We start from the raw sequence: 15,616 nt of genomic DNA on the forward strand, positions 1-15,616 counted from the left end.
GCCCCTGCCCCTGTCCCGCCCGCACCCTGAACACCCCTTGGGTCGCCTCGGCCCCGCCCCCGGCCCCGCCCCGGTCACCCACGCTCGCCGCAGGAGTTGAAGATGAGGTTGCGGCCGAGCGGCGCGCGCACGCAGTAGCGCGCCAGGGCGCAGAGCGGGAACTCCTCCTCGTCCTCGCTGTTGGGCAGGCAGCGCTGGGCCATCGCGTAGAGCGCGCGGCCCTCGGCGCTGCGATCGCGGGCCAGCTGCAGCAGCCACACGCTGGGCCCGTCCACCACGTCGCGCCAGGCGCGGCACACAGGGCGGCAGCGCGTCACTAACGCGTGCGGCGGCACGTGGCTCAGCACGTGCACCAGCAGCTCGGGGGGCAGCGCGTCCAGTGCCATGGGCGGGTCCTCAGGCTGCTGCCGCCTCGAGGGGCGGGCGCCCATCTCCGGCCGCCGGCGTCCTGCAGGTCGAGAGGGGTTGGCGAGGTCAGAGCAGCTGGCCACCCCCACCCCGTCTCCCAAGACGCAAGGCCCCTCCGGCTTGACCGTGACCTCACCAGGTCCATGGGCCACTCGGGGACCGCCACGGCTGCGAAAACCGGGCACCCATCTTCTGTTGCCTGGTTCCATGGGAAATAGAGAAGTCAGCTCATCCCGGCCACCTCCTATTTCCCACCCACGGACAAAAAACCTCTGGCCTGACCATGACACTGCCTGGTCCTGCATCGTTCTCACAATCGCCAGCACGTTCGTGGCCGTCAGTCCGGCTACTGTGCCAGTTCGTCTCACCGAGGTCTCCCAGGACCGCGTTGGCCCTCTACTTCACGAAACAGGATGACCCCCTCTCTGGGAACTGATCCCTCCTGAGGACGTATCCAAAGCAAGCCAGTTAATGTTCGCTTGTGATTCATAAGGTTTTTATTGGCTAATTTTTGCAAGTAGTTCGCCAGCCCTTTCCTCCTCGTCTATCCTAGTCTGGAAGCTCTGCTGAAACCTGTCCACCGTGAATGACCCTGCTGGTATTTAAAATACCAGGGGCATAGCTTCCACCATCATAGCAACATGCAAACCACCACAGAACAACAAACTGACATGCAGGTGATGCATGATTTCTTAAAATAAAAAAACCCAAACCCACTGCCCTCAAGTCAATTCTGATTCACAGCGACCCTACAGGGCAGAGTGTTGAAAGGCAAAGACGTCACCTTGAAGACTTGGGTTCACCTGAGCCAAGCCATGGTGTTTTCTTTCACCTCATATGCATGTGAAAGCTGGATCATGAATAAGGAAGACCAAAGAATTGATGCCTTTGAACTGTGGTGTTGGAGAAGAATATTGAATATACCATGGACTGCTAAAAGAACGAACAAATCTGTCTTGGAAGAAGTACAGCCAGAATGCTCCTTAGAAGCAAGGATGGCAAGACTATGTCTGACATACTTTGGACATGTTATCAGGAGGGATCAGTCCCTAGAGAAGAACATCATGCTTGGTAAAGTAGAAGGTCAGCGAAAAAGAGGAAGACCCTTGACAAGACGGATTGACACAGTGGCTGCAACAATGGGCTCAAGCATAACAACGATTGTGAGGATGGCGCAGGACCGGGCAGGATTTCGTTCTGTCATACACAGGGTCGCTGAGAGTCGGAACCGACTCAACGGCACCTAACAACAAGACAGAGTAGATCTGCCCCATAGGGTTTCCAAGACTAATCGTTACGGAAGCAGACTGCCACATCTTTCTCCCACAGAGTGGCTGGTGTGTTTGAACCACCAACCTTTACGTTCGCAGCAGAGCACTTTAACCACTGCACCACCAAGGCTCCATTTCTTCTTTAACCAAAAACCCAATGCCGTCGAGTTGATTCCGACTCAGCGACCCTATAGGACAGAGTTGAATTGCCCCATAAGGTTTCCAAGGAGCGGCTGATGGATTCGAACTGCTGACCCTTTCTTTGGTCGGCAACCAAGTTCTTAACCACTGCACCACCAGGGCTCCTACTTCTTGCTTACCCAGCTTGAATTCCACAGTTAATAATGATAAACATTCTTTGCACACACCCTCAACACCCTTGCCCCGTCTTCCTTCTACGCTTGACCCTGGTTAAATCCAACCCTGTACTTACTGGGTGCCTGTGTCCACACAGCTTAAGGTGGCCAGAGAGCAGCACACAATCCCACTGGCTGGTCGACTTCAAGTTTGTGAACATGACCTTCTGGTGGGTCTTCAGTGCTGCCCATGTGACCCTTCTCTCGTGCACTCACTCTCCCTCTCTTTTCTACAACTAATTCACACCTTCTCCCCTCCCCCGATCCCTAACACCTTTCCCCCTCGTTCACTCTCACCTGACAACCTTGCTTATTAATTTGGAAGAAATGTGGGTGAACTTCCACAGGCCCCTCCCCACCCATCTACCACTGACCTGGGCCTGCGCTGGCTCTCTCATGGGGGCTGCCCCGGTCTACGTAGATCCCCCTCCTCCTCCCGCCTACTCCAGGCCCGAGCCCCACAATTCTCCTGTCTCTGCTGCACCTTCAGTTCCCCTCTGCAGGGGATCATCCCGTCAGCCCCCACACAGTCACTTCTCCCTAAAACAAACCCTCTCCTGACCCCGCCTCCTCTTCCAGCTACATATGGCCTCATTTCCTTTGCTCCTCTTTATAGTAAAACTTCTCAGAAAAGTTGTCTATACTTGCTACCTCCATGTTTTCTCCTCCTTCCAAAAAAAAATAAAAAGAAACAAACCCATTGCCGTCGAGTCGATTCCAACTCATAGCGACCCTATAGTCAGAGCAGAAGTACCCCATAGGGTTTCCAAGGAGCAGCTGGTGGATTTGAACTGCCAACCTTTCGGTTAGCAGCCAAGCTCTTAACCACTGTGCCACCAGCCATCTGTCAGTCTGTCCTCCTATAATGGCTTGTGTGTTGCCGTAATGCTGGAAGCTACACCCCTGCTATTTCAAATACCAGCAGGGTCACCAATGATAGATAGGTTTCAGCAGAGCTTCCAGACTAAGACAGACTAGGAAGAAAGGCCTGGAGATCTACTTCCGAAAATTAGCCCATGAAAACTCCATGAATCACAACAGAATATTCTCCAATATAGTGCTGGAAGATGAGTCCCCAGGTTAGAAGGCACTCAAAATACAGTGGCCACCATGGACTGGAGCATACCAATGATTGTGAAGATGGCGCAGGTCCGAGCAACATTTTGTTCTGTTACACACGGGGTTGTCATGAATTGCAGCCGACTCACGAGCAGCTAACAACAATTAGGCCTTGCCTCTTTGGTTGTGACTCAATGCTCTTGTCACGGTCACCGATGACCTCTCTGGTGCGAAGTCAGTGGTCACCGCTCAGTTCTCACGTGGCTTGACCTGTCTGCAGCATCTCACAGGACCGGTCACCTCTCTCCAGGGAGAGCTTTCTTCACCTGGCTTCCTGGAAACCGTGCCTTCCAGGGTCCATCTCCCTGGTGGCTCCCTGTCATTTCCAGGCTGCTTCCTCCTCTCTCTGAGCTCAAAATGTCAGAGCTTAGTCTCTTTGTTTTTGATTTTTCTATCATAATTTTATTTTATGATTTTAACTGAAATTTAATTGTAAGTCTCCAACTTTCTCAGGTCAAACTTTTTTTTTAAATTGAACTTTAGATGAAGGTTTACAGAGCACACTCGTTTCTCATGAAACAGTTAATACACATATTGTTTTGTGACATTGGTTGCCAAGCGCATGACATGTCAACACTCTCCCTTCTCGACCTTGGGTTCCCCGTTAGCAGCTTTCCTGTCCTCTCCTGCCTTCTCGTCCTTGTCCCTGGGCTGTTGTGCCCCGTTAGTCTCATTCTGTTTTACAGGCCTGTCTAATCTTTGGCTTCAGGGTGAACCTCAGGAGTGACTTCATTACTGAGCTAAAAGGGTGTCCGGGGGCCATACTCTCGGGGTTTCTCCAGTCTCTGTCAGACCAGTAAGCCTGCTCTTTTTTTCTGTAAGTTTAAATTTTGTTCTACCCTTCTCTCCAGCTCTGTCCGGGACCCTGTATTGTGATCCCGGTCACAGCAGTTGGTGGTGGTATCTGGGCACCACGTAGCAGTGCCGGACTCAGTCTGGTTGAGGCCATGGTAGTTGTGGCCCATTAGACCTTTGGGCTAATTTTTCCCTTGTGTCTTTGGTTTTCTTCACTCTCCTTTCAGAGCTCAGTCTTTGAACCACTTCTATGCTCTACCAGCACTCGCTCTCTTGGGTGAACTCATCCATTCTCACCCCCTCTCACCTGGACCATCACTGGCTCCCTGCTTCTCTCCCCTGCTGCCTATTCCCCACGCGCAGCCAGAGGGGCCCTGTGAACACCTGAGTCAGGTCACATGCCTGCTCTGCTCAGAGCCCTCCTGTGTCTCCATCTCTCTTAGGATAAAGGCACAGTCCCCCACGCCCCCGTCACCTCCCTGTCCTTGTCTCCTCTCCTTCTGGCTCCCCTGGCGCCAGCCACAATGGCCTCCACACTTTACACCGGCTGTTCGCTTTGCCTGGATGCAAATAATTTCTTTGCTCACTTCCCTACTTCCTTCAAGTCTTCACTCAAATGTCACTTCTCCACAAGGCTTTCCCTGGGCACCTGGTTTATACTTTCAGGGCCTTGCCCCTTCCCCACACACTCCTATCCTTTGTCCCCACTTCACACTTCTCTAAAGTGCTACCAAGGAACCCTGGTGGGGCAACACCTAAGAACTTGGCTGCTAACCGGAAGGTGGGTGGTTCGAACCCATCAGCCACTTCGCGGGTGAAAGGACCTGGCGATCTAATCCTGTACAGATTACAGCCTAGAAAATCCTATTGGGCAGTTCGACTGTGTCCCATGGGGTCACCGTGAGTCAGAATTGACTCAATAGCACACAACAAAGCGCTGTCACCTTTTAACACACACACACCCCAAACCCGTTGCCATCAAGTCGATTCCAACTCCTAGCAACCCTCTAGGACAGAGTAGAACTGCCCCATACGGTTTCCAAGATACAGCTGGTGGATTCGAACTGCTGACCTCTTGCTGAGCAGCCAAGCTTTTAACCCTGCACCATCTGGGCTCCCACATACACATAAGTATACAGAACTTACTTATTAATTTTATAGTCTGTTTCCCCAACCACACTGTCACCTCCAAGGGGCACATGGTTTCTTTTGCGTACTTTGATATCCACAGTGTCGTGTCTACAACAGTGCTCGACACATAGGAAGTGTTCAGTAGGATGTTAAACGAACCAACGAATGAATCATCCCATCAAAAAACCTTAACTTCACATAAGTCAATCACAAAAAGACAAATACTGTATGTTGCCACTTAGATGAAACATGTAGAATAAGCAAATATATAGAAACCAAAGTTTATTAGTGGCGGGGAGCGGGGAGAGGGGATAGGGAAAGCCATTGTTTAGGAAAAAAGTGAGAATCTGTTCATGGGGATGGGAAAGTTGGCCATGGATACTGGTGATGGCTGTATGACGTGGCTGATGTAATTGGTGTCGCTGAACTGTACATGTGAAAAAATGTCGAATTGGCAAATGTTGTGTTATATACATTTTTTGCAACAACGAAAACGAACAAACAAAAAACCTCATTTGCAGATGAGGAAACTTTAGCATTGCGAGGTAAAATACCTTTAGTCAACAAGAACTCAGTGACTAGCTCCAGGCCTAGACAGAAACTCATTTCCTTTCTGTCGCAGAGGCAGAAGGGCCTAGGGATGAAAGCTTCATGCCTGGGACCAGTTCCCAATGGGTTCACATCCCCGCCCTGCTGTTTGCTAGTTTCATAACCAGGGGCAAGTCATTTAGCCTCTCTGTGCCTCAGTTTCCTCTTCTTAAAATGGGGATGATAATGGTGCCTATTTCATAAGGTTTTGTGCGGATTAAATGAATTAATATTTGTAAAGCATTTAGAAAAAGCCCCTGGTGTGATGAGTGCTATTAATTTAATATTAAGCATGAAATTCTGTTGCTATTATTACTGTAACATATCGTAACAAAGGGACTGGCATCTATTTGGCTATGATATTGGGGACATTTATTGGGCCCTTCATAAGCCACTACAGGGTCGCTATGAGTGGGAAGCAACTCAACAGCAGTGGGCTTTTTCTGGTTTAATAAGCCGCTGTGCTGGGTCACCTCACTGAGTCCCATCATCTCATCCAAATGGGTAAAAATGAACCTTTGAAGTTGCCCTGGGTTAAGAAGATTCAGTGATTGAATGCTGGTTATGTGCACGCACGCAGTAAGTGCTCAATTAATGTCAGATGTTATTATTTTAACATTGATCAACTAAAGTTTTTCCTTTTTTTTTTTTAAAAAAAAAAAGAAGGCTGAATTGTGCAAATGGTCCATGGACATGGCAAAAATCTGACCCCCTGCCCCACTCCCAGTATGGAGAGACTGAAGGTGCAGATATGGACTTTGGAGAGACCAAGGTGTGCACTTCCCTGGGGTGGTTATTAGTTGCGTTAAAACATCTGGTGATTTGTTAGCAAATCCACAGCTGGTCTGCCATGGACATGAGACTCACCAGTGTTTCGTTCCCGGGGTCCACTCTTCTTAGGAACGCGTCGGTCTCTGGAGCTGGGGGTGGCGCCTCACACACGGAGGTGGCCAGCCAGACTTTGTCAAGAAGCAAGGACCTTCAAAAGAGATGCACCACATGAGTCCTCAGCATATAAAACGCTTCTTAGGGACGTTCTGCTGAAGGCCACGAGGTGCCTTGGACCCACCACGTCCACGCGGCTGAATGCCCACCAGTGGATGGGGTGGCCTGGGATAAGTAGGGCGCCATACTGCTGCTGCCAGGGTGTTTGGGAGTGCCTGTGTGTTCAGGCAGGGGGGTTATTATTGGTTGTCATGGTGACTGGGAGGATGCTACTAGCATTGAGTCTCCAGGGACCCATGATACTATGGCAGTTTGTATTTTCCAGAATTTCCTATCTTACATACATGCTCTTCCAGGACTTTACCGCTCCCATCAAGAGATGGCGGCCATACCCTCTCCCCTTGACACTGGGCAGGCTCTTGTGACTGCCTTAGCTTTCAGAGCACTGCAGAAGTGACCCCACCGTTCAGGGATTTCCAGGCTAGGTCACAAAGCATCAGTTTGTCGTACTGTGGGGGCTTGTGTGTTGCTGTGATGCTGGATGCTATGCCACTGGTATTCAAATACCAGCAGGGTCACCCATGGAGAACAGGTATCCACTGAGCTTCCAGATTAAGACAGACTAGGAAGAAGGACCGGGTGGTCTACTTCTGAAAAAAAGTAGCCAGTGAAAACCTTACGAATAGCAGCAGAACACTGTGTGATTTGGTGCTGGAAGATGGGGAGCCCCTCGGGTTGGAAGGCACTCAAAATATGAGCTGTCTCCTCAAAGCAGAGTCAACATGCTTGGTAAAGCAGAGGGTCAGCAAAACAGAGGAAGACCCTCAACAAGATGGCTTGGCACACAGGCTACAACAATGGGCTCAAGCATAACCATGGTTGTGAGGATGGCGCAGGACTGGGCAGTGTTTCATTCTGTTGTACGTGGGGTTGCTATGAGTCGGAACCAACTCGACGGCACCTAACAACAACAGATCACAAAAGGAGATTGTCATGGATTGAACTGTGTCACCCTGAAATATCTGTCAACTTGACTAGACCATGATTCCCAGTATTGTGTGACTGTCCACCATTTTGTCATCTGATGTTGTTTTCTATGTGTTGTGTAAATCCTATCTCTATGATGTAATGAGATGGGATTAGTAGCAGTTATTGATGAGACTCAATCTACAAGATTGGGTTGTGTTTTAAGCCAATCTCTTCTGAGATATAAAAGAGAAAAGCGAGCAGAGAGACACGGGGACTTCATACCACCAAGAAACAAGAGATTCCTGCGCTGAGAAGCTCCTAGTCCAGGTGAAGATTGATGACAAGGACCTTCCTCCAGAGCTGACAGAGAGAGAAAGCCTGCCCCTGCAGCTGGCACCCTGAATTTGGATTTGTAGCCTCCTAGATTGTGAGAGAATAAATTTTTATTTGTTAAAGCCATCCACTTGTGGTATTTCTGTTACAGCAGCACTGCATAACTAAGACAGAGATACAGCCTCTGCCTGACTGTCTTGGGACATATGCCTTTGGAGCCCCGAGTCCAGTGGTGTGCTGCTAAATGTTCAACGACCAGCTCTATGGGAGTGGGGGAGTCCACCTTTGTAGCAATTGCTGATTTCTGTGGGTTAAATACACTCATTGTGGCTGATTTCAAGCTACCAGCATGAAGTTCCTGAACTATGGTGTTGGAAAGAGATGTGCACAATCGGTTCTCACAAGCCAGTGTGAGCTGGCTCCAGCACACCACTGTCTGCGTCACCGCATGTGAAGTCTGGCTGCCCTGAAGTCATCACGCTGTACTTTTCAAGCCCTCGGCATCCAAACGAGACCACGTGAAGACAGAGGGAACTGCCCGAGGAGCCCCAGCTGCGCCAGCTCCCAGCTGTGTGAGACTTTCCATCCCAGGTGCTAGAAGTGGGAGTGAAGGAGCCTTCAGATGACCCAGACTCAGCCACTGTATGTCTGCAAGCACGAGAGCCCTGTCTTAGCTATCTACTGCTGCTCTAACAGAAATACCACACGTGGATGGCTTTAACAAGGAGAAGTTTATTCCCTCACAGTCTAGTAGGCTCCAAGTCCAAATTTAGGGCATCCGCTCCAGGGGAAGGCTTTCTCTCTCTGTTAGCTCTTGGGGAAGGTCCTTGTCACCAATCTTCCCCTGGTTTAGGAGCTTCTCCGCACAGGAACCCTGGGTCCAAAGGACGAGCTCTGCTCCCAGTGCTGCTTTCTTGGTGGTATGAGGTCCCCCGTCTCTCTACTTGCTTCTGTCCTTTATGTCTCAAAAGAGAGTGGCTTAAGACACAATCTAATCTTGTAAATTGAGACCTGACTCATTAACATAACTGCCGCTAATCCCACCTCACTGACATCATAGAGGTAGGATTTATAACACATAGGAAAATCACGTCAGATGACAAAATGGTGGACAATCGTACAATACTGGGAGACATGGCCTAGCCAAGTTGACACACATTTTGGGGGCGACACAATTCAATCCATAACAATCGCCTTAGTAAGAACTGCTTAGCTGAGCCCAGTCAATCTCCAATCTCCCCAGTTAATCCCATACAAACTAATACAGCCAATTCTCCTGAGTCATGATAGTTATGTTCTATAAAAGGAGCCCTGGTGGCACAACAGTTAAGCGCTCAGCTGCTAGCCAAAAAGTTGGTGGTTCAAACCCACCTAGCGGCTCCACAGGAGAAAGACTTGGTGATCTGCTTCTGTAAAGATTATAGCCTAGAAATCCCTGCAGAGCAGTTCTACTCTGCCATGTGGGGTTGCTGTGAGTCAGAATCAACTGGATGGCACACGACAACATGTTCTATAAAGTCGCCACAAACACTAAATTAGCAAATACTGAACCACTGCCCCTAGTGGAAATACAGGGTTAGGTTTGTGCGAGCTTCTCGTCACGATATTTTTGTCAACCAGTCAATACATGACCTTGTTTTATGTGTGTTTCTGTTTAAAGACACCTTATTTAATTTCGATTGTTGATTCCTTAACATTGAACCCACAGCCAGCAGCACTGTAACTCATTTCTGAATGAAGCTTATCTTACACGCGTATTTTCTCTGTAAAGCACACCACAGCCTTCTTGCTCTTAGGAACACTAGACAGCACCTCAGCACGGTGCTTGGGGCAGCCATTTAAAACAGGAAATCACCAACAAAAAAGCACAAAATTATGAAAAATGTGGCAGTAAGTAGACTGCAGGAAGGAAGCTTGTTTACAGCAGGAGAGCTGAAACAAGAAGGCAGAACGTTGCCTTTTTCAACCTCAGCCGGGAACATGTGCATTGAGTAATTAAAAGTCTTCACCGCTCCGTGCATGTCTGTGAATGACCACGTGTATTGGTTTTGGGGTTACAAGTAAATTTTTAGCAAGTAGGTGAATTTGCAAATACAAAATCCATGAAAAATGAAGATTTAAACCAAAAAAACAAACCTGTTGCTGTGGAGTCGATTCTGACTCATAGCAACCCCACAGGCCAGAGTAGAACTGCCCCATGTGGTTTCCAAGGAGCGGCTGGTGGATTCGAACTGTTGATCTTTTGGTTAGCAGCCTAGCTCTTAACCACGGCACCACCAGGGCTCCGATGAGGATCAACTGTACTAAAATAAACCCTCCCCAAAAAACCCATTGCCACTGAGTCCATTCTGACTCATACGGACCCAACAGAGTAGAACTGCCCCATAGGGTTTCCAAGGCTGTAAATTTTTATGGAAGCAGACTGTCACATCTTTCTCCGTGGAGCAGCTGGTGGGTTCGAACTGCTGACCTTTTGGTTAGCGGCCAAGCGCTTAACCACTGTGCCACCAGGGCCCCCCTAAAATAATAGGTATTGTTTTAAGCCACTATGTTTTGAGTGGTTTGTTATGCAGCACTAGCTAAATGGGACAATACTCAATGAACTGCATCGTGCAGGACAAGTACCACTGGAGTGCAGTGGATTTCCTATATATATGGCCTTTCTGGCCTTGGGTTTATAATTCTGCCAAAATGATTGGCTGGGCCATAATCTTACAAGGGATTGGTTAGTCTACTATGCAAATAAGGGGTGTAAAACCATCCAATAGGATTGTGACCTTGTGAGAACTCATTGATTACTATGCAAATTAAGTGACAGTGGCCTACCAAGGGGATTGGTCAGTTTGTGGTCTAGTGGGACAGCCATAACTTGAAGTTGTCAAGAGGCATAAGGATACATAAGGACCAATTGCACAGAGATTGAGGGGGACCTCACTGCCATCAAGAAGAAGAGCCTAGTGCAGAACATGTCCTTTGGACCTAGGGTCCCTGTGCTGAGAACTTCCTAGACACAGGAGAGAGAGAGCTGTAACACTGGAGACAGCACAAGACAGTGTGAGATGGTGGCAACCACAGCAGAGAGACAGCAGCAGCAGTCTGATGGATGGGAACCAGGAACACCCTGCAGAGCAAGAGACAGCTGGGTGCCTTCGGGCAGGAGGGCGGGAGGTTTGCTGGAGGAATGGGGTGCTTCTGGGCACTTGTCAGTGGAGTTAAAGAGTTATTAACACTTTCCCCAGCAGGGCAGAGGCCAAAAGAAGGCCCAGTAACAGACACTGCTAAGAGACAGGCCGCCTGTCTGGGCACGGCCAAGAAGAAGCTGAGAGCTGTCTTGGTTGGAAGCCATCTTGATTGAAGAGCTGTCTCCTGTCTCCTGAGTTGTATCCTGTTACTTCCAAGTTTATCCTGAACCTGATTTGTAACCTGTTGGTTCCCTAAAAAACCACATAATTGTGAGCATGGTCTGTGAGTTCTGTGTGGCTACTGCAACAAATTATCTAACTCAACAGAGAGTAGAGAGTGCCCTGGGGAAGAGGGGTGGTGGCTGGTGTCAGAAATGGTGAAGAAGTTGGAGAGTGGACCTCACAGGAATCAGCTTTGTGCTGATGGTGATTCTTATCTCCCCCTGAAGTTACAGGACTTTTGATGTTACTAGAATCCAACCACCAACAAAGAACTCTCCTGTCCCAAATGCCAAGAGAAACCCTGGGTGGCCCGACTGTCAACACAGACAGATCTAGGTTCAAATTCCGACTCTTTCCTCCTCCTACCTGTGTTTTTTGGGACACAATTTCTTTATCACCTCTGAGACTAGTAACTGTAATTCAAGAATAGCATAATTTTTTTTTAAAAACCACGCTGTTTATAAACACTGAAATCCTAGTGTTTTTGTTGGTTTAATACCTTTATTTCATTTTATTTAAACATCTGCAGTCTGGATCTTTGACATCTTGAGATTGTGGCCAATGACTCAATGATTCATTTAATGCTAATATACGTGCTGAACGAAACTCTCTGCCAAGAGAATGACATCAGGCTGTACAGTTTGTGTACTTATCTGCAAAAGATTTGCTAACAACAGCGACAAGAAGAACAGAGATGATAGCGCATGGAAAGAAACAGAATGCTGTCCAAAAAAGCTCTCCTCAAAGTTACTAAACAAGACATGAGCTATTTTAAAATGAAGGGATCCATGGGAACTATTTAGAGTTAGCTTGTAAGTATCTCCTCAGCACTTTCTCAAATTGTGTAGGGCCAGAGACCTTTCCCTGGAGCCCTGGTGGCACAGTAGTTAAGAGCTTGGCTGCTAACCAAAAGGTCGGCGGTTCAAATCCACCAGCCACTCTTTGGAAACCCTATGGGGCGGTCCTACTCTGTCCTATAGGGTCACTTTAAGTCAGAATCGACTTGATGGCAATGAGAGAGCTTTTCTTAGCAACTGGGAAATTTTGCACAAAAATATCTCCCAAACTCACAGATGACAGCATTGACAAAGTCTGTTTGTTCAGAGTACTTCTGAAAAACATCAAATAATATTATTTCATTGTCAAGGCTCAGGGTTCCTTAAATTATCTTCATTTTATACACTGTTTTCTTTGTTATTCAGTATTTTATTACTGAATTTCATTAACTTTTAATTTATTTTAATTTGATCAATTTTAATTAATTTTAAATTATTTTGATCAGCTAGTAACATATTAGAATAACTACGTGTAACCTTCTATATAAGGAGCCACAATGGTGCAACAGATAAGTACTCGGCTGCTAACTGAAAGGTTGGCAGTTTGAACCCATCCAGCAGCTCCACAGGAGAAAGACCTGTTATCTGCTCCTATAAAGATTACAGCCTAAAAAACCCTATGGGGCAGCTCCACTCAGTCATATGGACTTGCTATGAGTTGAAATCGACTCTACAGAACCTACCAACAACATCCAGAGTCCCTGGGCAGTACAAACGGTTACGCCCTAGACCACTAGCCCAAAGGCTGGCGGTTTGAACCCACCGAGAGGTGCCTCAAAGACAGCCCTGGGAGTCTGCTTCTGAAAGGTCATAGCTTGAAAACCCTATGGAGCACAGTTCTACTCTGCAACACATGGGGGCATGCAGTGCAATGAATTACTTAACATGGCCCTTCTAGCCATAGTCTTTGTTACTCGCGCGCAATGATTGAGTGGGGCTATGCAAATAAGGTCTATGGCACCCTAACAAAGGGATTGGTCAGTTTTGCCATCCCACTAAGCTTAAAATGAGCCATCCCAGAGGCGGGACAAGAAGATCTCACCACCGTCAAGAAAGAACAGCCAGGAATGGAGTGTGCTTTTTGGACTCGAGATCTCTGCCCTGAGAAGCTCCTAGAACCAGGAGACCGAAATAGAGAGAGGGAGAGAGAGAGAGAGAGAGAGACAGAGCTGTAACACCAAAAATGGCAAGAAGCAGCAACAGAGAAACAGCAGCAGCAGAACCAGGAGACCGTCAGAAGGTGCAGTGGACTTCCCGGCCCACAGAACGAGAAAGCTGAGTGCCGAGTAGGGTGCCTCTGGGTACTTGGAGGGAGCTGGAGCTGAACGCCTTCCTGTGGAAGCTTCTTGGCTAAGTGGGGTGCCTCAGGGCACTTATCAGCAGAGCTAAAAGAGCTTTGTAACACTTGCCCAAGCAGGGCTGAGGTCAAGGGCCAGAGAAGCCTGCCTGCAGACACAGCTGAGAAGAGGCTATCCGGATTGAAGAACTGTATCTTGAGCGCTCCTGATCCTGAATTGTAACCTGTTACTTCCCTAATAAACCCCACAATCGTGAGTATTGTCTGTGAGTTCTCTGTGGCCACTGCAGCAAATTATCGAATCCAGCACAGAAGTAGAGAGAGCCACAGGAGAGACGGCTGGTGTCAGAATTGGTAACACGGTTGGAGAGAGGAGGTATTCCACCTCATAGGAATCAACCTTGGGCTGTTGATCTGGATTCTCCTTTCTCCCTGTGAAGTTAGAGGAGGTCAGACACCTCCCCCACGCCATTTTTACAGGTCACCATGAGTCGGAATCAACTCAGGGCAACTAACAATCACAACCTTATATATTTATAAACTTCTGTTTTTACCCGATGTGGTATTTATAAATTCTTATACTTGAAGTGTCATTTCACTAACATTTTATTTTATGAATCTGTAAGTCTAACAAACTGTTACTATGAATAGTATTTCAGTATCAGGCCAAAAAAAGAAAAAATATGTATGTGGGAAATGTCATCAACTCTCCTTCTTAGGAGTCAGTGGCCCTCTGGTCATGTACAGGACAGCTGGGGATGGCTAACTTCACAGAAAGCTTTCACCAAGGCGCCAGAATGGGATACTCAAAATGAGTGCCAGTGTTTCGCGGTGATGTGTACTGATGTCTGTGGCTTGTTTGAGATGCATCAAAAAAATAAGATTACTGGATGGATTAAAAAAAGAAAAACCCCATTGCTGTTGAGACAATTTCGACTCATGGTGACCCCATGTGTTACAGAAGAGAACTGCTCCATAGGGTCTTCAATGTCTGTAATCTTTCTGGAAGCAGATCACCAGGCCTTTCTTCCACAGTGCCACTAGGTGGTCTTGAACCGCCAACCTTTAGATTAGTAGCCAGGAGTAAACCATTGGTGCCACCTTAGTGAATGGATAGAGGGAAAGAAAGATGGGTGAGTGACAAAGCAAGTATAGTAAAAGGAAAATAGTGGAATATAGGTGGTGGATATATGGGTGTTAGTTCACTGTATAATTATTTCAACTTTTCTGTTGCTTGAAAATTTTCATAATATAATGATGGTTAAAAAGGATCCCACTGGCAGAGATTCATTTTCTGAAAAGCATTCTAGGACCCCTCTGCTGAGGGAAGAGGGAATCTGATGGTTTCCAGGAGCCTAGGCTGCTGTCCTGTCAGGTAGGTGGTGGTCAGGAGCACTCATTATGGTGTCAAATGGATCTGGGTTCAAATCCTGACTCTGCCTTTTCCTGGGCAGGAAGTTGCTTTGCTATGTTGCTGACCTTCTCTGAACCGAATTTTCTTCTCTGTAACTTGGGCATAATCCTTGTTTCTGCCTCAAAAGGCTAATGTGTGCCTCAAAGGACAAATATCCGTAAGCCATGCCTCAGACTCAAGAAATATAAGACCCAATGGTAATAAAACAACAAATAGAGTTTAGCTCTTATGATGAGGATTTGATGATCTGAAAGAATTATGACCCTAAAGTGAGATGCTCTTTGTGGCTTCATCTTGCGGAGGGGGGGTGGGCACATGTGTACCTCAACGCCCCCTCCACAATGCAGCCAACAGTAGGAATGTTGAGCTTGACACCCCTCAGGGAGAACAACCCACCAAATCACTAAGCCAATGCCACAGACCACCTCCAACACAACCCCACGGTAAGCAATACACCACAATGGAAGCCGGGGTATCTTGGGGGTGGGAATCAGGGTGCACTTCGGCTGGGTGTGCGTGTCTTTCCAGCTGCATTTGTACATGAGCCCTATGCTTCCCAGAATGGGTACCTTTTTAAAAAGAAAAGTACCTTTACTGAGGTACAATTTACATCCAATAAAACACATTTCAAGGGTACAATTTGAGTTTTAACACCTGAATACAACCATGTGGAGCCCTGGTGGTGCAGTGGTTAAGAGCTTGGTTGTTAATCAAAAGGTCAGCAGTTCGAATCCACCAGCCACTCCTTGG

The 15,616-nt window shown here is 47.7% G+C and overlaps 1 protein-coding gene across 1 annotated transcript in view; it reads right to left on the reverse strand.

The window, feature by feature from the left end:
• LOC101358703 (F-box only protein 17) overlaps window positions 1-445 on the reverse strand; it is a 6,715-nt gene extending 6,270 nt beyond the window's left edge. Inside the window, exon 1 of the mRNA XM_004388150.2 lies at window positions 83-445. Coding sequence (XP_004388207.1) covers window positions 83-431 — 349 coding nt within the window. The 5' untranslated portion in view covers window positions 432-445. The remainder of the gene's footprint in view (window positions 1-82) is intronic.
• Window positions 446-15,616: the final 15,171 nt, after the last annotated feature.

The sequence above is a fragment of the Trichechus manatus genome, unplaced genomic scaffold (genome assembly GCF_000243295.1).
Source record: "Trichechus manatus latirostris isolate Lorelei unplaced genomic scaffold, TriManLat1.0 scaffold00207, whole genome shotgun sequence".
Taxonomy (NCBI): Eukaryota; Metazoa; Chordata; class Mammalia; order Sirenia; family Trichechidae; genus Trichechus; species Trichechus manatus.